Source organism: Pinus tabuliformis, chromosome 8 (assembly GCF_031772625.1).
Source record: "Pinus tabuliformis cultivar Carrire ecotype Pingquan chromosome 8, CPIR1, whole genome shotgun sequence".
Classification (NCBI taxonomy): Eukaryota; Viridiplantae; Streptophyta; class Pinopsida; order Pinales; family Pinaceae; genus Pinus; species Pinus tabuliformis.
In genome coordinates this window covers 514216222-514235912 of record NC_142294.1, presented here as the reverse complement: position 1 = coordinate 514235912, position 19691 = coordinate 514216222, and the positions used below count along the sequence as shown (strand labels likewise).

The 19691-nt window shown below is 38.8% G+C and overlaps 3 protein-coding genes across 3 annotated transcripts; all 3 read left to right on the top strand.

Moving 5' to 3' along the window:
* The first annotated feature begins 5851 nt into the window (after nt 1-5851).
* On the top strand, nt 5852-7851 carry LOC149236383 (uncharacterized). The gene is made up of 3 exons (XM_089368881.1): nt 5852-5965; nt 6616-6949; nt 7046-7851. The coding sequence occupies exons 1-3, from the start codon at nt 5852-5854 to the stop codon at nt 7078-7080; spliced, it is 483 nt and encodes a 160-aa protein (XP_089225007.1). The 3' UTR covers nt 7081-7851.
* Nucleotides 7852-10375: 2524 nt separating this feature from the next.
* LOC149236382 (uncharacterized) lies at nt 10376-13280 on the top strand. The gene is made up of 5 exons (XM_089461555.1): nt 10376-11254; nt 11402-11655; nt 11687-11898; nt 12099-12366; nt 12834-13280. Exons 1-5 carry the CDS (start codon nt 11161-11163, stop codon nt 13101-13103), a joined length of 1098 nt encoding a protein of 365 aa, XP_089317681.1. The 5' UTR covers nt 10376-11160; the 3' UTR covers nt 13104-13280.
* Nucleotides 13281-15679: 2399 nt separating this feature from the next.
* On the top strand, nt 15680-17137 carry LOC149236381 (expansin-A2-like). Its single transcript, XM_089461554.1, has 3 exons — nt 15680-15855; nt 16009-16327; nt 16445-17137. The coding sequence occupies exons 1-3, from the start codon at nt 15726-15728 to the stop codon at nt 16746-16748; spliced, it is 753 nt and encodes a 250-aa protein (XP_089317680.1). The 5' UTR covers nt 15680-15725; the 3' UTR covers nt 16749-17137.
* The last annotated feature ends 2554 nt before the right edge of the window (nt 17138-19691 follow it).

The following is a 19691-nucleotide window of genomic DNA, read 5'->3' as shown; positions in this document are numbered from 1 at the left end:
GAGTTTAAGCATGGTATCCCTGGTCATCACATTGATGGCCGCCCCCAGATCAATCAAGGTGTGGGGGATAATGGTGCCATTGATGTGAACATCTACTACAGGACTTCCAGGATCTAGGTACTTTGGGCAGATGACTTGTCCTAGCATAAGGTCAGACAGTTGTCCTATGACATTGATAGTTGAGGCATCTTTCTTCCGTCTGCCTGGGTGTTTGAAACACTTCTCCTTAACCAGCTTGTTATATATTGGCACATCTTTGATGGCTTGGAGAAGTGGGATTTTTACACACAACTGCTTGAGCTCACCCAAAAGCTCATCTTCTTCTGGGTTAGGTTGTGTGGTGGCTGTTAGTCTCTCAGGAAAGGGTGGAATAACCTTTGGTTCACTTTCCTGTTTATCTTCCTCATCCTCTGGGGGAGGAGGTTGGCGATCTGGTAGAGTTTTTCCAGATCGAAGGTTGATCTCCTGGATCTCCACAGCATAGGTAGGGCATGAGGTTTCCCTAGTGTATACCTGCTGGGCCTGTCTATTGTTGGGGTTCGGGTTCGGTTGAGCAGGCATTTGAGGTTGCCTTGGAGGAGCAGGAGGTAATGGTTGAGGTTGAACTGGTGGTGGAGGCAAAATGGCAGGAGGAGTGTTGTATTGGGGCCTCCACCCCGACTGAGGTGCATTCCATTGAGGTTGTGGCTGGGTATGTGAGTGATATGGATGAGAAGTAGGTTGAGTGGGGTACTGAGGTGGATAAGACCATGGAGGAGGCATGGACCATGAAGGATGAGCAGGGGGACCCCAGGAAAGCATAGGAGTTGACTGGTTGGGGTTGTAATAAGCTTGAGATGCCCTTTGCATCCCCTGCTGATAAGGTCTAGATCCTTGTGGCCTCCTTTGGTTGAGGTAATAGAGAGGCTCTGTGGGAGCTTCGGTCCCTTGGTACATGGCTTTAAACCCAGGTAAGGTTGGACACTGATTTGTGGGATGGTCCTCCTCACAAACGAAACACACTTCAACCGAATGCAATGGACATTCGTTCTTAGGGTGCCTCCTTGTGCACCTAGGACAGAAGATAGCCAAGGCTCTCTCAGCCTCTTCTTTCTTTTGCTGAATCCTGGATGTATCAAGCTGCATGGCAATGGTTTGTCTCACCTCACTCTTAAGATCTTCTAATTGGTTTGCAAGCTCATGTTTGGAGAAAGGGACACTAGTTGAGAGGTGGTTTCCTCTACCTCGTTTCCGAGCTGCCCTGGAGTGGTTTCTAAACACAGTCTTGATGTCCTCATAAGGCAGTTGGTAAATGTCCCCCCCAGCTAACATGCAAAGGGCATCTAAGAGGTCTTCAGGGACTCCCCGGAGTAGGACCAACTTGAGGGATTCAGGGTCAAGTGTGCACCTGCCCCGCTTATAGCTTAGTTGGAACCTCTCCTCATAATCCTCTAAGGACTCATCATTTCCCATGGACATCCGAAAGATTTCCCCCTTTGTTTCCTTGGACCTACAGTAATCCCGGTACTTGGTGTTGAAAGCTTGCTGCATCTGAGCCCAAGTAGTGATACTATTCCCAGGTAAACCCATGAACCAGCGTAGCGCTGCATCCTTGAGAGTGGAAGGGAAAAGTTTCAACTTTTGCTCATCTTCAGTATAGTCATAGGTTCTACAAAGGACATCAAACTCAAACAGGAAGGTATCTGGATCTTCAGTGGTCAACCCATGGAAGTGAGGTAAGGCGGAGGGGCTAATGTTTTTCATTTTCATCTCTCCATTGGTCTCTCGGATGGGGAAGGCACCTTCTATTCTCTCATCTTCTCTTCTATTATCAGCCATAGCTTCAAATGGAGTAGTCTCTAACTCTTCTTCTACTATAGGATCTTTAGATATCTCAGGATGTTCACCTATAGGTTCTTCTGGGTCACTGTCACCAAAGAGGAGAGAAGGGTGACTCAGTGATATGGTGGGGGTGTTTGGTAGGAATTTGCCTGATCTATCTCGGTTCCTACGAGGCATGAAATGGAAAAGACTCTCTTTTTTCTCTTTGATTGCTTTTGCTTTGATTTTCTTTTGGTACCTGCAAAACTGAGACAGATTGATCTACAACTATCTATGAAAGATGCAAAATTAACTGAAAGCAGGAAATGACTAATCTACTTTGCTCAAATGAAATTGTAGGAATGGAAATGCTAGTCTACGCTTGCAGAAAGGAAATGCTAATCTATGAAAGCAGGAAATGCTATGCTACTTTTGCAGAATGGAAATGAAGTAAACTACTTAGCAGAAGGTAAGAGTAAGAAAGTAGAAGAAAAGCAACAATTGCTAATACTCTGACGCTTCCCCTGCAACGGCGCCAAAAAGATGGTGAGCTCTAGTATTGTAGCAATAATGCTACAACTCCTGGAGCTTCCTATCTCTAATTTTATCAACCCGGTAGTTCGTACAAACTTGGAAGCGACGGTGCTGTATGCACAAGTACTAGCTCTTGTCGCAGGTGTCACTTGGTCAGCTGGCACAAGTCCGCTAGGGCTCAAGCCAACTTCTATAGGCTCACAGAAGAAGCTTGTTAAATGATGGACGAAAGCTAGCTCAAAGAAGACTAATCTAGTTGGCGAAAATGAACTGAAAGCAAATCAAAACATGGAAACCCTAGGAAACCCTAATTTAACTAGTCTAACCTCTATGATGCAAAGAATGTGAAGGAAACTTCTACCAATGATGCCATTACTTCTAATAAGTGAAAATGCATGAATCTAATCTACTTGCATCTTAAAAGACATGTTTTTATATTTTTTCTTTAAGTGGATGGAGTGATTGTGATTTTGTGCTTATTAGGGTTTGGTTGTGCAGATGTGATGCGGAAGGAAGGAAAGCTTGGGAAAGGTTGGGGAGGCTAGGAGAGGTCCCCAGAGATCCTTAGCATTAGCCCACAGAGGTTCCTCACGTTCAGAGGCTCAGCAACCGAGTGAGTGGCCTCCTACAGGATGTCTGCAGGGGATTCTACAGGAAACGCAGGGGTTTCTACAGGAAGTCTACAAATTACTACAGGATGACCTACCGTGGGTGTTTGAAGTGATGGTGGAGTGATGGAATGGTAGGGGGAGATGTGCAAGGTAGGAATAAAGCTGGTGATGGCTCAGGAGTGGAGAAGTAGGATGGAGAACGAGTGTATGAAGTGGGTTGATGGATGGAAGGTTATAACAATGAAATGTCTAAAGAATGAAGTTACGTGAGGAGTGGAGGAGTTTGGGAGATAACAGAGCGGAGCAGAGGTCAAGGATGTGGTTGTATGCGTGATCAAGACGAAGAAGGAGGTAATAGAACGATGAAAAGCAGTGTAAATAAAACAAATGGCTTATGAACTCAATGAACAGCAATATAAAGCGTGTAGAGGAATGTGCATGAAGCGGTGATGAAGGTGTATGGAAAGATCTATCATAAACGAGACTATGTTGCAGCATGTATAAAGTGAAGAACTGCGTATTTTTATGGTTGGTATAGGCTGCACTCCAATCTCCAAACATAGAGATGGCAGTGAGCCTTTACAACCTTTTTGCTGGAGCTCCAAGAGATTATATCTATCCTCCTATCAAACTTAAGCAACTGAAAGCAAATCACCATAAACTAGTCCTATCTATGCTTATGAAAACGACTAAATTACCAAACTGTGAATTCGAATTGCATGTGAAAATAAACAAACTCAAAGTGCTGGAACGAAATGCAAACACATTACAACACTGAGGAGATCTATTGCTCTCAGGTTGGGCCCTAACTTGAGAGCTATAGCTCCTTGGGAAAACTCAGAACTAGATCAAAATCTGCCTTCTTTATTCATAATCTGATGTCATGCCAAATTGGCTTACAAAAAGGAACAAAGACTGAGCTCTAGCTCGTACTTTTCAATTACAAAAGTAATGCCAAGGTTCAAAAAGCTTCTCTGCAAGGCTACAGCCTCAGTATTTATGCAAAAACGATCATCCAACAAATGTCCTTGATTTTAGGAGCTCGGCTGTCCAACTAAAGTTTAACTGCTGATCCTGTAGGACTGTCATAACTGTTGTTCCTGTAGAACAGTTATAACTGTTGTTCCTGTAGAACAGCTGGCTGCTTCTAAGCTCGGTGGGGAGATGGATTGGAGCTCGGAGTTCTTGGTGGGAATCACGAGGAAGGTCCCCAAGACCGTGGACATCCTCTCCTAAAAACCAGCAGTGTCACCTCATTGTCTCCTTGTCTCCTTTTTCGTTGTCTTTTTCTCCCTTTTAATGCCAAAAACCTGAAAGCATCATGCATTAGTCACGTAGATAAAATGTCTACCCTTCTTCCTACAAACAACACGAATAAACTAAGAAATGCATGCATAAGCAGTAAAAAGTGAATGGTTTGAGCAAAGCAAGTAGGCCAAATGAGCCCAAATTATACCAAAAATTGGGGCTCATCAATAGTCACCTTGCTTGACCATGAATAAATATTTTCAACCATGTTCCACCGTGATCTCCATGGTAAAATATGTCCATCCATGGTAGGTCATATTCGACATGGTCAACTATAGTCATCCATTGTAAACATGACCAAACATGATCTACCATATGTAATATGTTCAAGCATGGTCAACCATAATCTTTCATGGTAAACCATAGTTACACATCCATAACCATAGTCACCTCTAATAAACTATATATTGACCATAATAAACCTTCATAAACCAAAATTTAAACATATTTAACAATAATAAATGATACTATACTAATCTTCCCGTAATCAATCATGATATACTAATCCTCCCATACATGTCTTAACTACAACAATCAAATTAAAAGTGATTTATATAAGTCTATATAAACTATTTTCAAAATAAAAAATAGCATTGATAAACCTATAATAATCATTTTTAACATAATTATGCTAATAATAACTTAATATTTACACCAATAATAGCAAATATATATATTCAAACCTCATCAATCATTCATTATAAGAATTGATAACCCATCTAAAATAATTTCTTTCCTTTATTAGAATTAATAAGCAATCTAAAAAATCTTCTTCCCTTAATGTTGATGCCTGTATTTGCTTATGATTCACGATTCAATGAGTATTGAGCATATTCCGATTACCCTTGGTTCTGCTGGAATGTAATGGTGAAATGTGTACCATTGAAATTGTATGAATAATAAAATCAAGTGATTCTCCCAATCAACGACAATGCCTTTAATTGCTTATGATTCATTGAGTATAGAGCATATTCCAATTGACATTGGTTCTTCTGGAATGTTATGATGAAATGTGTAGCATAAAATTTGCACGATTAATAAAATCAAGCGATTCTACCAATCAACGACAATGCCATTTATCTGTTTATGACTCGTTGAATTTTGAGCATATTCCAATTGCCTTTGGTTCCTCTTGGTATAATGGTAAAATGTGTACCATGGTAAAATGTGTACCAGAAAAATCGTATGAATGTTGAAATCAAGTGATTCTCGCAATTATTAAAGAATTAGAAAAGCCTGGTCTTTGATTAAAGATTATGCTAGAAAGTTATTTAGGAGAACTAAAAATAGTAATATGTGACAAGGCCATCAAAAAATAGCACCAATTTAAAATTGTATTGACGAACAAAGCCCACTCCAAAGCAAACAAGTCGCTGTCAAATATTAATGCAAAACTTCAATGGTGGCTACACGCATACATGACAATACGGCAAAACAGGCTAAATACGAAATCGAAAAATTATTTTTCATATTTTAAAGGAACCCCATGGGCAAAGCATCCACCGAATCGCTCTCTACGAAATTGGGAAAAAATATTTTTTATCCTTTTATCTACGAAGTAAGTTTGCGTGATATTTTTTTTACAAGTTTTCATGTCGATGGAACGTAAATATCTGGATATGAAGGGCCATTTATTCATTAAAAAGTTTCATGGCCGTCAAATTCCAGTAAACGGTACCACAGGTCCTATGGGTAAACGCCTGCTCGCCGCCGTTATAATGAAAGGATTAAGCACCTTGGCCTGCTTCTCCCGTGGACGATATTAGGTCTTGTCCGGCATCGGTCATTGAGGGCGCTGAGGAAAAGAAAGAAAACAAGAAAAGTAAACACAACGACCTCCTCCTCCGGCCGTTTGCACGTCTGGTGCAGCAACTAGGGCCGTTAAAACAGTTGATCGGGACTGGCACTTATCCACATTCTCCACATTTCTATTATTTCTGTTTCATTCCCTTGGAAAAAACAAATATGTTACGTTTTTGATGTTTTTCTAATAGTTTTATCCGTATAATATATTCAAAACACTCCGAATTTCCAGCGCAGATACCAATTAAAATGGCTTTCATTGTCAATTAATTTTTATACGTTATAGGTTTGGTAGCGTAACCGTAACCTGAAATGACTTTCAGCCCCCAGGGTCGGTTATAATAACGACACGGTAGACTGATAGGGATCATTATCGCAATATTTTAGAGACCCCAATTCCATGTGTAGATGGCCCAATTCGCGGGATGAGATGCTGCTACGGTTAGTTTGAAGGTGCGTTGCATGTAGAAGTTATTAGGCCGATAGGCCTTCCTTTGGAACAGACTTTCGTCGTTCCTTTCACTCTCGTGCTGACACGTGGCATCTTTTTTCTGAATAGCCCCTTCGCTCCTCATACCGACACGTGGCATCGGATTCTGCAGGAGTTTTCCAGTCTCGTGCAGGTAGAAAACCAGAAGTTTTTCAGCGGGACGGTTCTGCGAGGGAGTGGCGGAACAGTTCTGAGGGAGTGGCGTGGTGGATATTTATGTTCTGCGAGGAAATGGCGGCGGCGTTTAACTGTTCTGGGGTTCCTATGGAGGTTAGAACACAACCTCATTCACGGTTTATTTTCCAGTTTCTTCGACAGCCTGACGCCCTGAAGACAGAAGACAGTCCTCACATTTTGCAAGCGCAAGGAAAAGATCATCAGCGCATTTTTACCTGTGACAGAGGTGATCGCTATTTCTGTGTTTATTTTCTTTTCATTCATTCTATCCATCGGTCTGTTGAATGCAACTATTGTTGCTGCGTCTTTTTTGGTCATGAAGAGAGGCGCCTTTCTCCACTACAGCTACGGTTTTGACCCCTGCTGCCAACTCGCTGCAGGTAGCTTTCATCACGTGGTCAATTTTTACCCTAATCCCTGACGCCTTGAAGACAGTCCTCCTATTTTTACCTGCAAGTTTAGCCGTGACAGAGGTGATCGCTCCAGGCAAGTTTGTTCATGGTTTCTTTCTTAGTCTTTGGATGTTTATTTATATATGAAATTTTTTTGTTCCACAATAATGCCTTAACCACCTATCTTCTCTGTGGTTATGGACTGTTATCTTATTCCTTCTTTATAATCTCTTATTTATTTATTTATCTTCATTATAGTTAGACCAGTCATCAGCAGAGGTTCTGCTGTAAAAACTTAATTTGACAGTCTGTTCAAATCTCGTTTACAGCAAAATCTCTAACTCGTGTATACGCACATGACGTCAATTCCCTTAGTTTGTGCATTGGACAGAGATAGAAATCCCTAGACTCAAGCAGATGATTCCTTAAAATTCTGGCCTATACTGCCCTCCTTTTTATGATGAACTGTGCACATGCATCTCATATGGCCTCCGTGTTTTGTTGGTAAATGGCTCTTTCTTAGGGAAATGGACTCAACCTTTGGCTTAGATTGCCCAACAACAGAGGCTGTTCTGTTAAATATGTCGAGTATTCCTATCCTTATGTCAATACCTGTTCTCAATGTCTAATCGATTCTTAATGTATACCTCCTGGTCAGCGTATTACTGAAGTTGTGGTTGCTGAAGTGCAGTAACGTGGGGCCTGTATAGGTTTTATTCATGGACTGCTAAATGAAACCAGGTTCCTCTTATCCTTGTTCTGTGTAATCTTTCAATGGTTCTCTCAATGAATGATCACGCCTCTTATGTTATTTGTCAAATTACTGATTCGATGCTAGCGCCAATCTGTTGTTAAAAGTGTGTTTAGAAAGCCCTTTTCTTTATTTGTCAGCTGTTGGGGTATTATTTGGGTACTTGTTGTTCACTGTTCATATACATTTAAACCCAAACATCAAATGACATCTATAGCAGTATACTACTAATCTGTTTGACGAAAATCTTCACTGATAAACTCATCAATACTCAGAAAACACAGTGATATTTGGGGTGATTTCCAAGCGAGAGTCTTACATTAATGGTGCCTCCCCATGCAATGAGGGCGGCCAAGAAAAAATATAGGAAACCCTAAGTGCAAAACAAAAAGCCTAATCGCCAGAGCCAAATTTTGTAAACATATCGAAAGAAAGCTTTTCAAACAGATGATCCTTTCGATTGCAAGTCGCATCTTGCATCGCAAAAGCCACTTTTACTACTGGTATTGCAATGTTCATACGGCCGGGTCAGCTTAGGAAGGTGAATGTTTCTTTGGTTTTAACAACAAAATTTCCCTTTTCTTGATAATTTTGTTTTTGTGCGGCAAGTTTGAATGAATGGGTTCTGTTCATGAATTTTAAGTCGGTAGCTACAATTTTGTTTTTCATGCTGCATATTTGAATGAATGGGTTGTGTCCATGAATTTAAATATTTGTTTTTTCTGCAGTCATCTAAGATATGATCCTTTTGCTTGCGAATTGCATCTTGCATTGCACAATCCACTTTTACTACTGATTCGGAAAGGTTTAAACTTTAGACTTCATATGGTTGGTCTGCAAGGACTTGGAGTTACGAAGGTGAATGTCTGTTTGCTTTTTAACAACACAAGTTTTCTTTTCTTGAGCATTTTGTTTTTATGTTGCATGTTTGAATGAATGGCTCCTGTTGATGAATGTTAGGTAGTAGCTACAAATTTGGATTTAGCTGTGCTTACTTTGGTGATTGGTTTGTTATTCAGCTTAATGGTAAACTCAAAACAACAAATTTTCTCAAAAGAGTCCAAAAAGTTGTGTCGAGTCTGCACTTGCTCATTGAGACAAGTGGACAATGTCGAACACATTCACCCTAGCCAAATTACCAGCCAACACATAAGTAATTCATGTGCAGGGACTGGTTATGATGCAAGTAGTTTTCTGGTATAAGAATGTTCTGCATAAGGACTTGGGATTGATTTGGAGCTGCTAGATATACCACATTCACCACTATCATGGACATGTAGACGTGCCTTACAAAGATGTTATGAGTCATGACCTGCTTACATGCTTCTGCTGAAAAGGTCCTTAACATCATCAATAATCAATGATGGTAATAACTTATCAAATTATCAGTTACAGTACATGGACGGTGAATATTAATATGTATGAGAATTCTCTTTTTTGGTTATGGTTAGAACATGTAATTCTACTCTTGTGATTCGTGAATGGCTTTGAATCTTGACTTTGTTCTTTTATTTTATTAAAAAAACATTTTTATGTCCTTTTTACTTGTCATTTCCATGCCATATTTCGATCCTGGCTTTTCATAAATCTGGTGGATCTCCATCTGGATCTGTATCGATATTCTGGTAACTTAGCTAAAAAAACATAAAATGTTAATTATTTTAATGGAGATTTTAAACAATCAAACTGGCTGGTTGGGCCCTGGTCAAATTGATTAAACCAGCAGATTGAACAGGTTGAACCTGTTCACAACTCAGTTTGAGGTCCCCAAGGAGTGAACTGGACAAACTGCAAATTACTATTTCTCGTAGTCATGTGTCATTGTAGAAAACAATTTTAGTTGCTCATGTTTAGCTCTGATTCTGTGTTCTTGGTGGCTGTCCCAGTGATATCACTGTAACAGGGAAGCACATTTGTCTTGATTGAGTTTTCTTGTCTGTTGGTAAAAATGTGGTGATGCCCAAGAAAATATTGGTTTGAATCAAACTACATTCAGAAGCCTAGATTGATGGTGAGGAGATCGAATATTTGGGGCTTTTGATGCTGAGCATTCACTTTGAAAGTCCACTTACCCATTTTGGAGGATACATAGAGATTGTACTTATATCTGGCATGTTTAGTTATATCTTAATAGAACTGTTCTCTGTTGTATGAACAAAGAGTATTCAAGTACATGGCCCACTGCTCCTTGTTTTGGGTTTTATGATTCAACCAACAACTTTTTTTATAAACTTTGAAACAGAAACTATGGTTTTCCTTCAGAAATAACACACGTCCAGCACCACAAATCCCTGGAATTTAAGGCAATTTTATGTCTCATGCATTTCAGATTCATATTTGCAATTAAAATAGTAGATGAGGATAGTTCTTGACAGTAGAGGTTTTTTCTTTATAATGAACTATTTCATTTATTCTGGGCTCTTCACATGCTTGGTGATGCATCTTAAAGTGCCAAGTATTCTGAGTTAAGTCAAACAACGGAACAATTACAGAAGTCCTAATGTGCTTGCTAGGCTGCAATCAGCCCACTGTACAAGAAAAAGGAACAGCTGTGCTATGGGGCTCTATGATAATCTCATTTGAATGCAGGCACCATCCTACTCCCTTGTAAATGAAGATCCCCTGCATAATTTTGAGTATTTTAGTCCAGAATGCCAAAATCTTGGAAAAGCCTTAACATAATTTCAACCCATATGTTGGCGTTATGTTTTTGGAAAAGCTATATGCGATGGGATTCTGCTCTGTTTCAACCTCATTTATAGCTCCAACTTCATCATATTGCATGCCTGAACCCAGAACCGAGATGGAGGTAAGTGTTGTGATAATTGCAATTGGAGATTCGTTTCTGTAGGTAAGTTTTGTGATAATTGCTATTGGACATTCATAAACCAGAAAAGGGGCTTCTGCATGATATTGCATGTGACATTTTTGGGTTTTTCTGAATTGGGCTTGCCTAGATTTCTCTGATTTGCTTCTTGGTGTTTGGATTTTAACATGTACAGTACAGTTGATTCACATTTTGGCCTAACCGGGGGGAATTCTATCCTTAGATAGGAGCATGCATAGAATTTTGTTTAAGGATAAAGAAATTGAGGAGGATCTCAGCTGTTGAATTTATTGGCAGGGAAAATCCTGACAGGAAGCATAGTGAATGCCCTGTTTTTGCATTTGGGTATTTTTCATATGCATTGAGCCCTCTTGGTGTGGTCGATTTTATTGGAAGGCTGCCGAGATAAGCGCCTTTTCTTTCTCTTTATTTTAGTTTTCTGGGAGGCATAGTATATTTTATAGAATATGGCTGCTGGGAACCGAAAAGTTTCGGCTGCAGCTGCCCGAGCCCATACCAGAACGGGCAAGTCGGACAAAAGATCTGATGCATTGAGTGGAGGTAAGTTAGTTTAACCTAAAATTGTTTTCTGCTCTTTCTGATCATTAATGGCAATTTTGTTGTAGTTTTGAATGCCTTCCCTATTTTATGAGCTAACATACTCAAATACTCAAAGTGTTAAGCAAAGGTAACAACATAGCATTTCAGGTATATTGAGAAAATTAGCCATTGTTTTAATGGTGGGGTTCCTTGCATGGGCATCCAAGTCCATCCAGCCGCCCCCTTCTGCTATCTGTGGATCTCTGAATGGCCCTCCAGTTATTGCCCCTCGAATTCGGCTTCAAGATGGAAGACATTTGGCCTACAGGGAAAGTGGAGTTCCCAGAGAGAGAGCAAAGTATAAGATCATTATGGCACATGGTTTTACAGGATCCAGAAATGATACCTTTCCAGCTTCTGAGGTAATTGCAGAATGGCATTCAGGTTTTGCAGGAAATTGTGAAAGAGCTGGGAGTGTACATTGTAACCTTCGACAGGCCTGGGTACGGAGAAAGCGATCCTCATCCTAAGCGATCTGTAAGAAGTGCGGCTTTAGATATTGAACAGCTTGCAGACCAACTTGATCTTGGTCCCAAATTTTATGTGATGAGCTTCTCCCTTGGGGGATACACGATATGGGGATCCCTCAAATATATACCACACAGGTTCTCATCTTTTTTTTTCCCAACTTAGCATCTATTGTCTATGATATTAGTTGATATAATACTAAATAGGGTGCACACAGAGAACTTTGCAGTCTCTGTGACTATAGTTAAGAAACACAACGGTTGTGTTAGATCCTTTTCTAAGAAATTTTGGGATTCTGCACTTTAATAACATTGAAATATGAATGATGGTAACACAGGTTAGCGGGTGCTGCACTCTTAGCACCTGTAATAAACTACAGGTGGCCTGGTTTCCCAGTTAATTTATCTAAAGAAGCTTATTATCAGCGAGCCCGACAGGATCAATGGGCACTTCGTGTTGCTTATTATACCCCTTGGCTGACTTATTGGTGGAATACCCAAAAATGGTTTCCTTCTTCAAGCGTTATTCAAGGGACATGGAAACCTCTGAACAGGCATGTCCGCGAGCTAGGCCGCAAATTAGCTGCAAGTGGAAGATCTGCTGAAGTATTTATTTTTCCTTGATCTAGGCCTTATACCTCTCACTTCTTTTTGGAAAGTGAATTATAATTTCTTGTCTATTTATGTTATTTTACGTGGTTTGCAACTCAGACCTTCACCTCTGCTTTTCCTAGAAACGACCATTTTCAAATGGCAAGTCAGAATGCTATGTTTTTCAACTAAATTGAATTTCGAAATTTGCTTGAGGTTGACTGACTTTGGTTTCCATCTGAGACCTTGATCTCTCCTTTTCCTAGAAAAAACCATTTTCAAAAGTCAAATCAGAATGCTATGCTGTTCTTAATGAAATTGAATTGTCGAATTTGCTTGAGGTTGATTGACTTTTCTCTTTCTCAATAAACCAATGCTAAGATTAGACAAAGAATTCCAAATTAACAAGATACTGGTATTGTGCCTGATTCTGGATCCAAGATTTGTTTTCTCCTTATTTACTGATTCATTTGCCTCTGCAGCGTTTGAAGGCAGCATTGATGGTCATGTTTGGCAAGTGGGATTTTGATCCTTTGGAACTCAATAACCCATTTCCTAACAATGATGTTTCAGTTCATATATGGCAAGGGGATGAGGATGCATTAGTACCGGTGACTTTGCAGCGTTACATTGGTGAAAAGCTTTCTTGCATCCACTATCATAAGCTTCCTGGGGTTGGTCACTTATTCAACCTAATGGAAGGCATTCCTGATCGTATTTTGAAGTGTTTTTTGTTGGGAGAGCAATGTTAAAACAGGGTTAATTAGACCTGTATCTCAGTTACTCCATTTAGGACCAAGTGGTTTTCTTTTTTGCAATATATGGATATTAAACTTAGTGCTTTGCATCTCTGGAATTTTCTCCAATACCCCTTTTCACAGGCAGTTGTTGCAGAGCATGTACAAATGATTTGTTGCAGCTTTATGTACTTTCCATTGTAGCCATATCTGCTTCACTTTCCATTACTCTTTTCATGAAATTAAATGACATGGTCAAATGCTTAATATTATATGATAGCGAAAATCACATGGTCAAATGCTTTTGCTCTTGAAGTATGATTAGACTGTGGGTTATTGTTTTCTAAGGTTTTGTGCATGTGGGGTTAAATTAAGTTTACGTTTAATATGTTTCTTCAATTATTTGACATTAGTACTGATGAAATTGCTTGACAAATGAGATATGATTAGACTGTGGGTTGTTGTTTTCTAAGGTTTTGTGAATGTGCGGTTAAATTAAGTTTAATTTTAATATCTTTCTTAAATTATTTGACATTAGTACTGATGAAATTGGTTGACAGAGTGCCTTTTGAAGTTCTGGAATTTTTTTAAAGATACGATTAAATTAATTTTAATTTGGATAGACTTATAAAATTATTTTCCATGGTACTATAATATTGGCTGCAACCAACAAGCAGTAAATCAACTGCAACTCTGTCCAATGTGGTAAAATATCCAGTAGTTGAATCAAGAAAAATACCTGCAAGCTGACAGTTGTAATTTCCTCAAAGACTCAACAATGAAAATAAGAAAAATGCAGATGTGTCCGAGACTCAAAAGCTCACAAAGATTAGAACGTTGCGCACAAAATAGTGAAGACTCTTTGCCTTGCAAATGTTTCCATAGACATTAAGAACAAAAGATAAAATACATAATGGAGAATAGAGATGAACTGTGTACCAAAATTTTCCTTATATAAGGAAGTCGCAAGAGTTCATATGCATGTTCTTTGTATTCTTCAACGAGGATAGTGCATAGTGAAGCAACCTGATCCAACAATAAAAATTAAAAATTTTAATAAGAAAGCAGTATCCCCTAAAAAATACAGTTATAACGACTTTCTTCCAGTTAAGGAAAGATTAATTATAAACAATTTACCCTTCTTGGATTGAATCAAGAGGCTACATATTTACAAGTAAAAAGGAATTCACCTCATCTTCAAGCCATCTTGTCCAATAACCATAATGCTAAGTTGTCGAGCATGAACAATACTCTTAATCCAGCAGTACTTCATTCTCCATTGCACTCTATCCCTTCAGTATGAAACTTTTGCAGAGAGCATCAAAAAGTACAGCATTGTCTTTCAACAGGGACAGCTCTAGAACCAAAATGTTTGTCCAGTACTTTAATACAAATAAATTAAAAATAGCATGCATGTAAAGAGAAACAGGGTAGCAATAACTAATTTAAAACACATTAATAGAGGTCAGTAATACAGAACCTGCCATGACAAAGGCTCTGTGACTGATTCTGTTTAGCACAGTTATTGTTAGGAGGAACAATAACCCCCTGAACTTTCATACTCTACCCCTATTGCTATACTAAGAACCAGAGAAAACACCAAATTTCATCTCGGTAGCCATACATTAGAAAGTAACTTTAAATTGCAATGTTGCACAAAAAAGAAACATAGACTCAATTAAAATTTATGTCCACCTGTACGGACAATGGGTGTGGATTTACAACATCATCCTGGTAAAATATATATCCTGTCTCTGCCATTATTCTATTTATTTGAATATTATATGTCACTTGTCTTGTATAGTTAAATGCTTCATGCTATTATTCTATTCCTTTGAATATCATTTCTTCTTGTTGTGTATGGTATATGATTCATTGCCTGCTAAGAAATGTCCATAAATATGAGAAATACATAGTTTACATAGTGTTTTAAATGGTGGGTTTGCCAAAATGGAATCTAAAAACACTATATTTGAGGACTTAAGTATGTAAAACAAAATACTTTGAAAAATACAATACATGAATTTAAAATCGGTTTCAAAATTTTAATAATGTTAATGTTTTACTTCTACTGTCAACCAGTAATGTAAGTGATTTGTTTTAACATTTGCAAATAACAAATTTCTTCACTTTTCATTTACCATGTACAACAAAGCATGCTGCCAATAATCTATTGAACCTATTGAACTTTAAAAGTATGAACACGTTCTACACTTACTATATTAATATGAATGGTTTGGTTTTGGTTTTGTTCTTCTAATATCAAATGTACTGGTACAGGATGGTTATTAACTTCGTCACTACATACCTTTATATATGCTTCACTATCTATAAAACTTTCTTCCTTTCACTAATCCTATCGGCCTCTCTTTGTACCTTTTGGGCAATTGCTAGTTATAGTATTATCTTTCTCAAACTCTTCTTAATGTCTCCATATTCTTGTATTTACTGCCCTATAGAATCGGACATTTTTTATTGGAAGAAATCATAAGTCTCGTTAACCTCACATTCTATATAATTGAGATATGTTGGGTTCTGCAATCAGTATCAACTTAGATATCATTTCCGACTTCGTTTTCTAAGTAAGATAACTACGCGTTTATCGCTTTTCTTGGTATTTGAACGAGTTGCAAAGAAATGGCGCTTCTACAACTGGTGACCGTGTTTTGTTTCTGCTGGATAGCTGGTGTGGCTTATGCATTAGATAGCAGCTGGCAATCCGCGCATGCTACTTTTTATGGTGGCAGTGACGCGTCAGGCACAATGGGTAAGTCTACCTTGCCTGAAACCCGTTGAAAGTCCATAAGAATAGTTATAACCTCAAAAACATTCCATTGAATTAGGTGGTTACCCTGTTTTTATGAATGGTATTTGTAATACCATATATTAGCTAAGTAATTTCATGGTGTAATATTGACAGACGGTGCGTGCGGATACGGTAATTTGTATAGCCAAGGTTATGGTACGAGCACTACAGCTCTGAGCACGGCGCTTTTCAACAATGGAGCTACATGTGGAGCCTGCTACGAAATGAAATGCGACGACCAGTCTGACCCTCAGTGGTGTCTGCCCGGCAATGTGACAGTTACTGCTACTAACTTCTGCCCCCCGAACTCTTCTCTTCCCAATGACAATGGACGATGGTGCAATCCACCTCTCCGACACTTCGACATGGCTCAACCTGCTTTTGAAGAGATTGCCATTGACAAGGGTGGCATTGTTCCCATCATGTTCCGAAGGTAATTATTGTTTGCTCTTCTTCTATCAACGTTATTCTCTAAGTTTCGATTTTTTTACCAAGTTCACGGTAACTGGGATCGATGACTACGATTCAAAATTAATGTTAATGCGTGCAGAGTACCATGCGTGAGGACAGGAGGAATTCGATTCACAATCAGTGGGAACCCCTATTTCAATTTGGTGCTCATTACCAACGTAGGAGGCGCAGGGGACGTGGTGGCTGTTTCCATCAAAGGTTCCAACACTGGTTGGGAAGCAATGTCCCGCAACTGGGGACAGAATTGGCAGAGCAACACCTATTTGACTGGGCAGAGTCTCTCCTTCCAGGTCACCACCAGCGATGGATCAACGATCACTTCCTATAACGTCGCTGATGCAAATTGGCAATTCGGCCAGACCTTTGAAGGACTACCGATATAAGCTATGTAAAGCAGAAGCGACGAAGCTGATGCTGTGGAAAAATATGTAGTGGTTGCCACTCGCTTTTAAGTGTATACACCTCTCAGATTTTCTTCGAGTTGAACTTGGGATACAGAGTTTACCGCCCGCTTCTGATTGTTGCTGCTGTTTGTAATTTTCTTTTCCTCGCTAGCTATAGATCCGACTGGTAGGTCGTCCTATGTACAAGTTGCCTCTGTCGTAACATAACATCGGAACTACGGACCTCTTCTTTACAAGATTGGGTGTGGTACACTGCAACTATATTGAAGGGCTTTATCATGCTCTTAGCATGTAAGTCTGAATTAAACATCGATCTGCCCATTTATGCGCTAATTTGGGGTGGCCACATGTTGTATGAGTTGCACATTTCTCCGTTAATTAAATTGATGATCACATAGATGCTTTGTCCATATAGAGTAATTGAGTTGATTGACTTAGATAGCTGTACTGTATAGAATTTTATCGAGATCACTGTAGATTTAACTTGCAACTTGTATTTTTTAAGAGGAAATGGTAAAACGATGCCACATTTTACAGTCGGCCTTCCTAACACTAAACTTCTCTGCTTTCTCAAGATTGATCTCACTGTTAATTGCAGCTAAATAGGGAAAACAAAGGTTGTGATTGCTTTCTCTTTTTTCAACAGGAAAACACGTAACAGCTTCATTAATAAGTGTTTGATATAGCAAATAGCAGATATCAATCCTCTACAGATCGCAGACATATCCGTCAAACTATCAATCAAAAAACTTTACAAGAAAAGGCAGGATAACCAGCAATAACTTTCTCACAAGTGGATAAATCTCACATACACCATTAAGGATATTTTTAAGACAAAATAAATCTTTTGTGTTAAAACGTTACTTTTTATTTTAGTTAATTTACATTAAAATTTAATATCAATTGAATTATGTTAAATAGTAGCACAACCACATTAAGAAATGTGGTTGATAAAAACCTATCTATCCATATCAAATACGCATATCAATTATTAATAATATTAAGAATTAATGTAATTGAGGTAACTCTTCAAATTAGATTATGTTTATTCATTTAGGTTGTTCATAGTTATATACATGAGGGAGTGACTGGTGAGTTTCATCTCCTCATGAGTCTCAACTTTCTCTTATTATTTATTTATACTATTTATAGTTCTTCACCCAATCCTTATGATTAGGTGTCAACATCCCCCCCCTTAATCTGAAAGGATGTTGGTGAGTCCAAGCATCATTCTGAATCTTTCAAGCATGTTGGTGAGTCCAGGCATCATTTTGAATCTTTCAATCTTTTCTCTCCCAAGCGCTTTGGTGAAGATATCTGCAATCTGCTCATTAGTGGAACAATGGCAAAGATGGATTGTTTTGGCCTCAACATGATGTCGAATCAAATGACATTTTGTATTGATGTGCTTCGTTTGATCATGGAACTTTGGGTTCTTGGCCAACTTTATTGCCGAGGTATTGTCAGTTATGAGTGGAGTCGAATGTACTTGTTTTACCTGCAAATATTCCAGAATTTTCTTGAGCCACAATTTCTTTTGTTGCCTGAGCTGTTGCCACATATTCTGTCTTTTTTGTGGAATCTGCTCGAACTGATTTTTTGCATGATCTCTAGGAGACAACTCCTAATCCGAGACTCATAGCATAACTAGAAGTAGATATGCCAGTTTCTTTGTCTCCATCGAAGTCTGAATCAAAGTATCCAATCAAGCTCAAGTCACCCACCTGTTTATACTTGAGTCCAAAGTCTTGAGTTCCCTTCAAGTACTTTAGAACTCTTTTTGTAGCAGACCAATGTCTCTCACAAGGCTCTTGCATAAACCTGGAGAGGATTCCAGGAACGAACGAAATGTCTGGTTTGGTACTGGTTAGGTAGTTGAAAATTCCTACAAGTTGTCTATACTTTGTTGCGTCCTCAGGTTCTTTTCCTCCAATGGATGTGAGCATTAAGTTTTGTTCCATTGGGTAATCGGAGTATTGCATTCATCGATGCCAAACCTGTTCAACAAATCTCCATTGTACTTCTTTTGAGAAAGGAATATGGACTTCGGATGTTAAGTTACTTTAATACCAAGATAGTAATGAACATAGCCCAAATCAGTCATTTCAAAACCTTTCCTCAATTCCTTCTTTATGGATGCAATGTAGCTCTCATTGTTCCCTGTCATCAAAAGATCAAATACATATACCACAAGATATACAATTGTTTTGCCAACTTTCTTGAAAAACAAAGTTGCATCATCAAGATCATAATGTTTAAAATTGAGTTTCAGAAGATGCTCAATTAGTTTTTAATACCAGGCTCGTGGTGCTTGTTTGAAGCCATATAAGGATTTCACACATTTACATACTTTATGTTCATGTCCTTTCACAACAAATCCTTCAGGCTCGGACATAAAAGCATTCTCTTTTAGACCTCCATTCAAGAAAGTAATTTTTACATCCATTTGATGGACTTTCCAACCATTCTGCGCTGCTAAGGCAAACAGTGTCTAGATGGTAGCCCATTTGATTGTGGGGGCAAAAGTCTCCTCATAATTAACCCCTTCCTTCTGTGCAAAACCTTTTGCCACAAGCTTGGTTGTGTGCTTGTCAAGTGAGCCATCAACTTTATACTTGTTCTTGTAGACCCACTTGCAGCCAATTGGTTTGGTTCCCAATGGAGGATGAACAAGCTTTTAAGTGCCATTCTTTATGGCATCATACTCCTTTTGCATTGCTTCTTTCCATTCATCATGAGAAGTGACTTTTCTGAAGGAATTTGGTTCAAAATCTATAGACAAATTCAATTCATGATCAGAAGAAACATCCATATGAACAAGTGAATTAGAGTCATCTACATCACCTCCATTTTTCTAGGTTGAATTTCTAGTTCCTGTATTTCCAACCTCATCAGGATGAACACTTTCAAGTGTCTTAGTGA

Excerpts from the sequence above, each read along its gene's own strand:
- LOC149236383 (XM_089368881.1), top strand. The coding sequence starts at position 5,852 with ATGGAACGTAAATATCTGGATATGAAGGGCCATTTATTCATTAAAAAG. Across the intron at positions 5,966-6,615 it reads GTAAACGCCTGCTCGCCGCC|CCCCTTCGCTCCTCATACCG; the intron begins GTTATAATGAAA and ends TTTTCTGAATAG. Across the intron at positions 6,950-7,045 it reads CATTTTTACCTGTGACAGAG|AGAGGCGCCTTTCTCCACTA; the intron begins GTGATCGCTATT and ends TTGGTCATGAAG.
- LOC149236381 (XM_089461554.1), top strand. The coding sequence starts at position 15,726 with ATGGCGCTTCTACAACTGGTGACCGTGTTTTGTTTCTGCTGGATAGCT. Across the intron at positions 15,856-16,008 it reads TGACGCGTCAGGCACAATGG|ACGGTGCGTGCGGATACGGT; the intron begins GTAAGTCTACCT and ends TAATATTGACAG. Across the intron at positions 16,328-16,444 it reads GTTCCCATCATGTTCCGAAG|AGTACCATGCGTGAGGACAG; the intron begins GTAATTATTGTT and ends TAATGCGTGCAG.
- LOC149236382 (XM_089461555.1), top strand. The coding sequence starts at position 11,161 with ATGGCTGCTGGGAACCGAAAAGTTTCGGCTGCAGCTGCCCGAGCCCAT. Across the intron at positions 11,255-11,401 it reads ATCTGATGCATTGAGTGGAG|GTATATTGAGAAAATTAGCC; the intron begins GTAAGTTAGTTT and ends ATAGCATTTCAG. Across the intron at positions 12,367-12,833 it reads CAAGTGGAAGATCTGCTGAA|CGTTTGAAGGCAGCATTGAT; the intron begins GTATTTATTTTT and ends TTGCCTCTGCAG.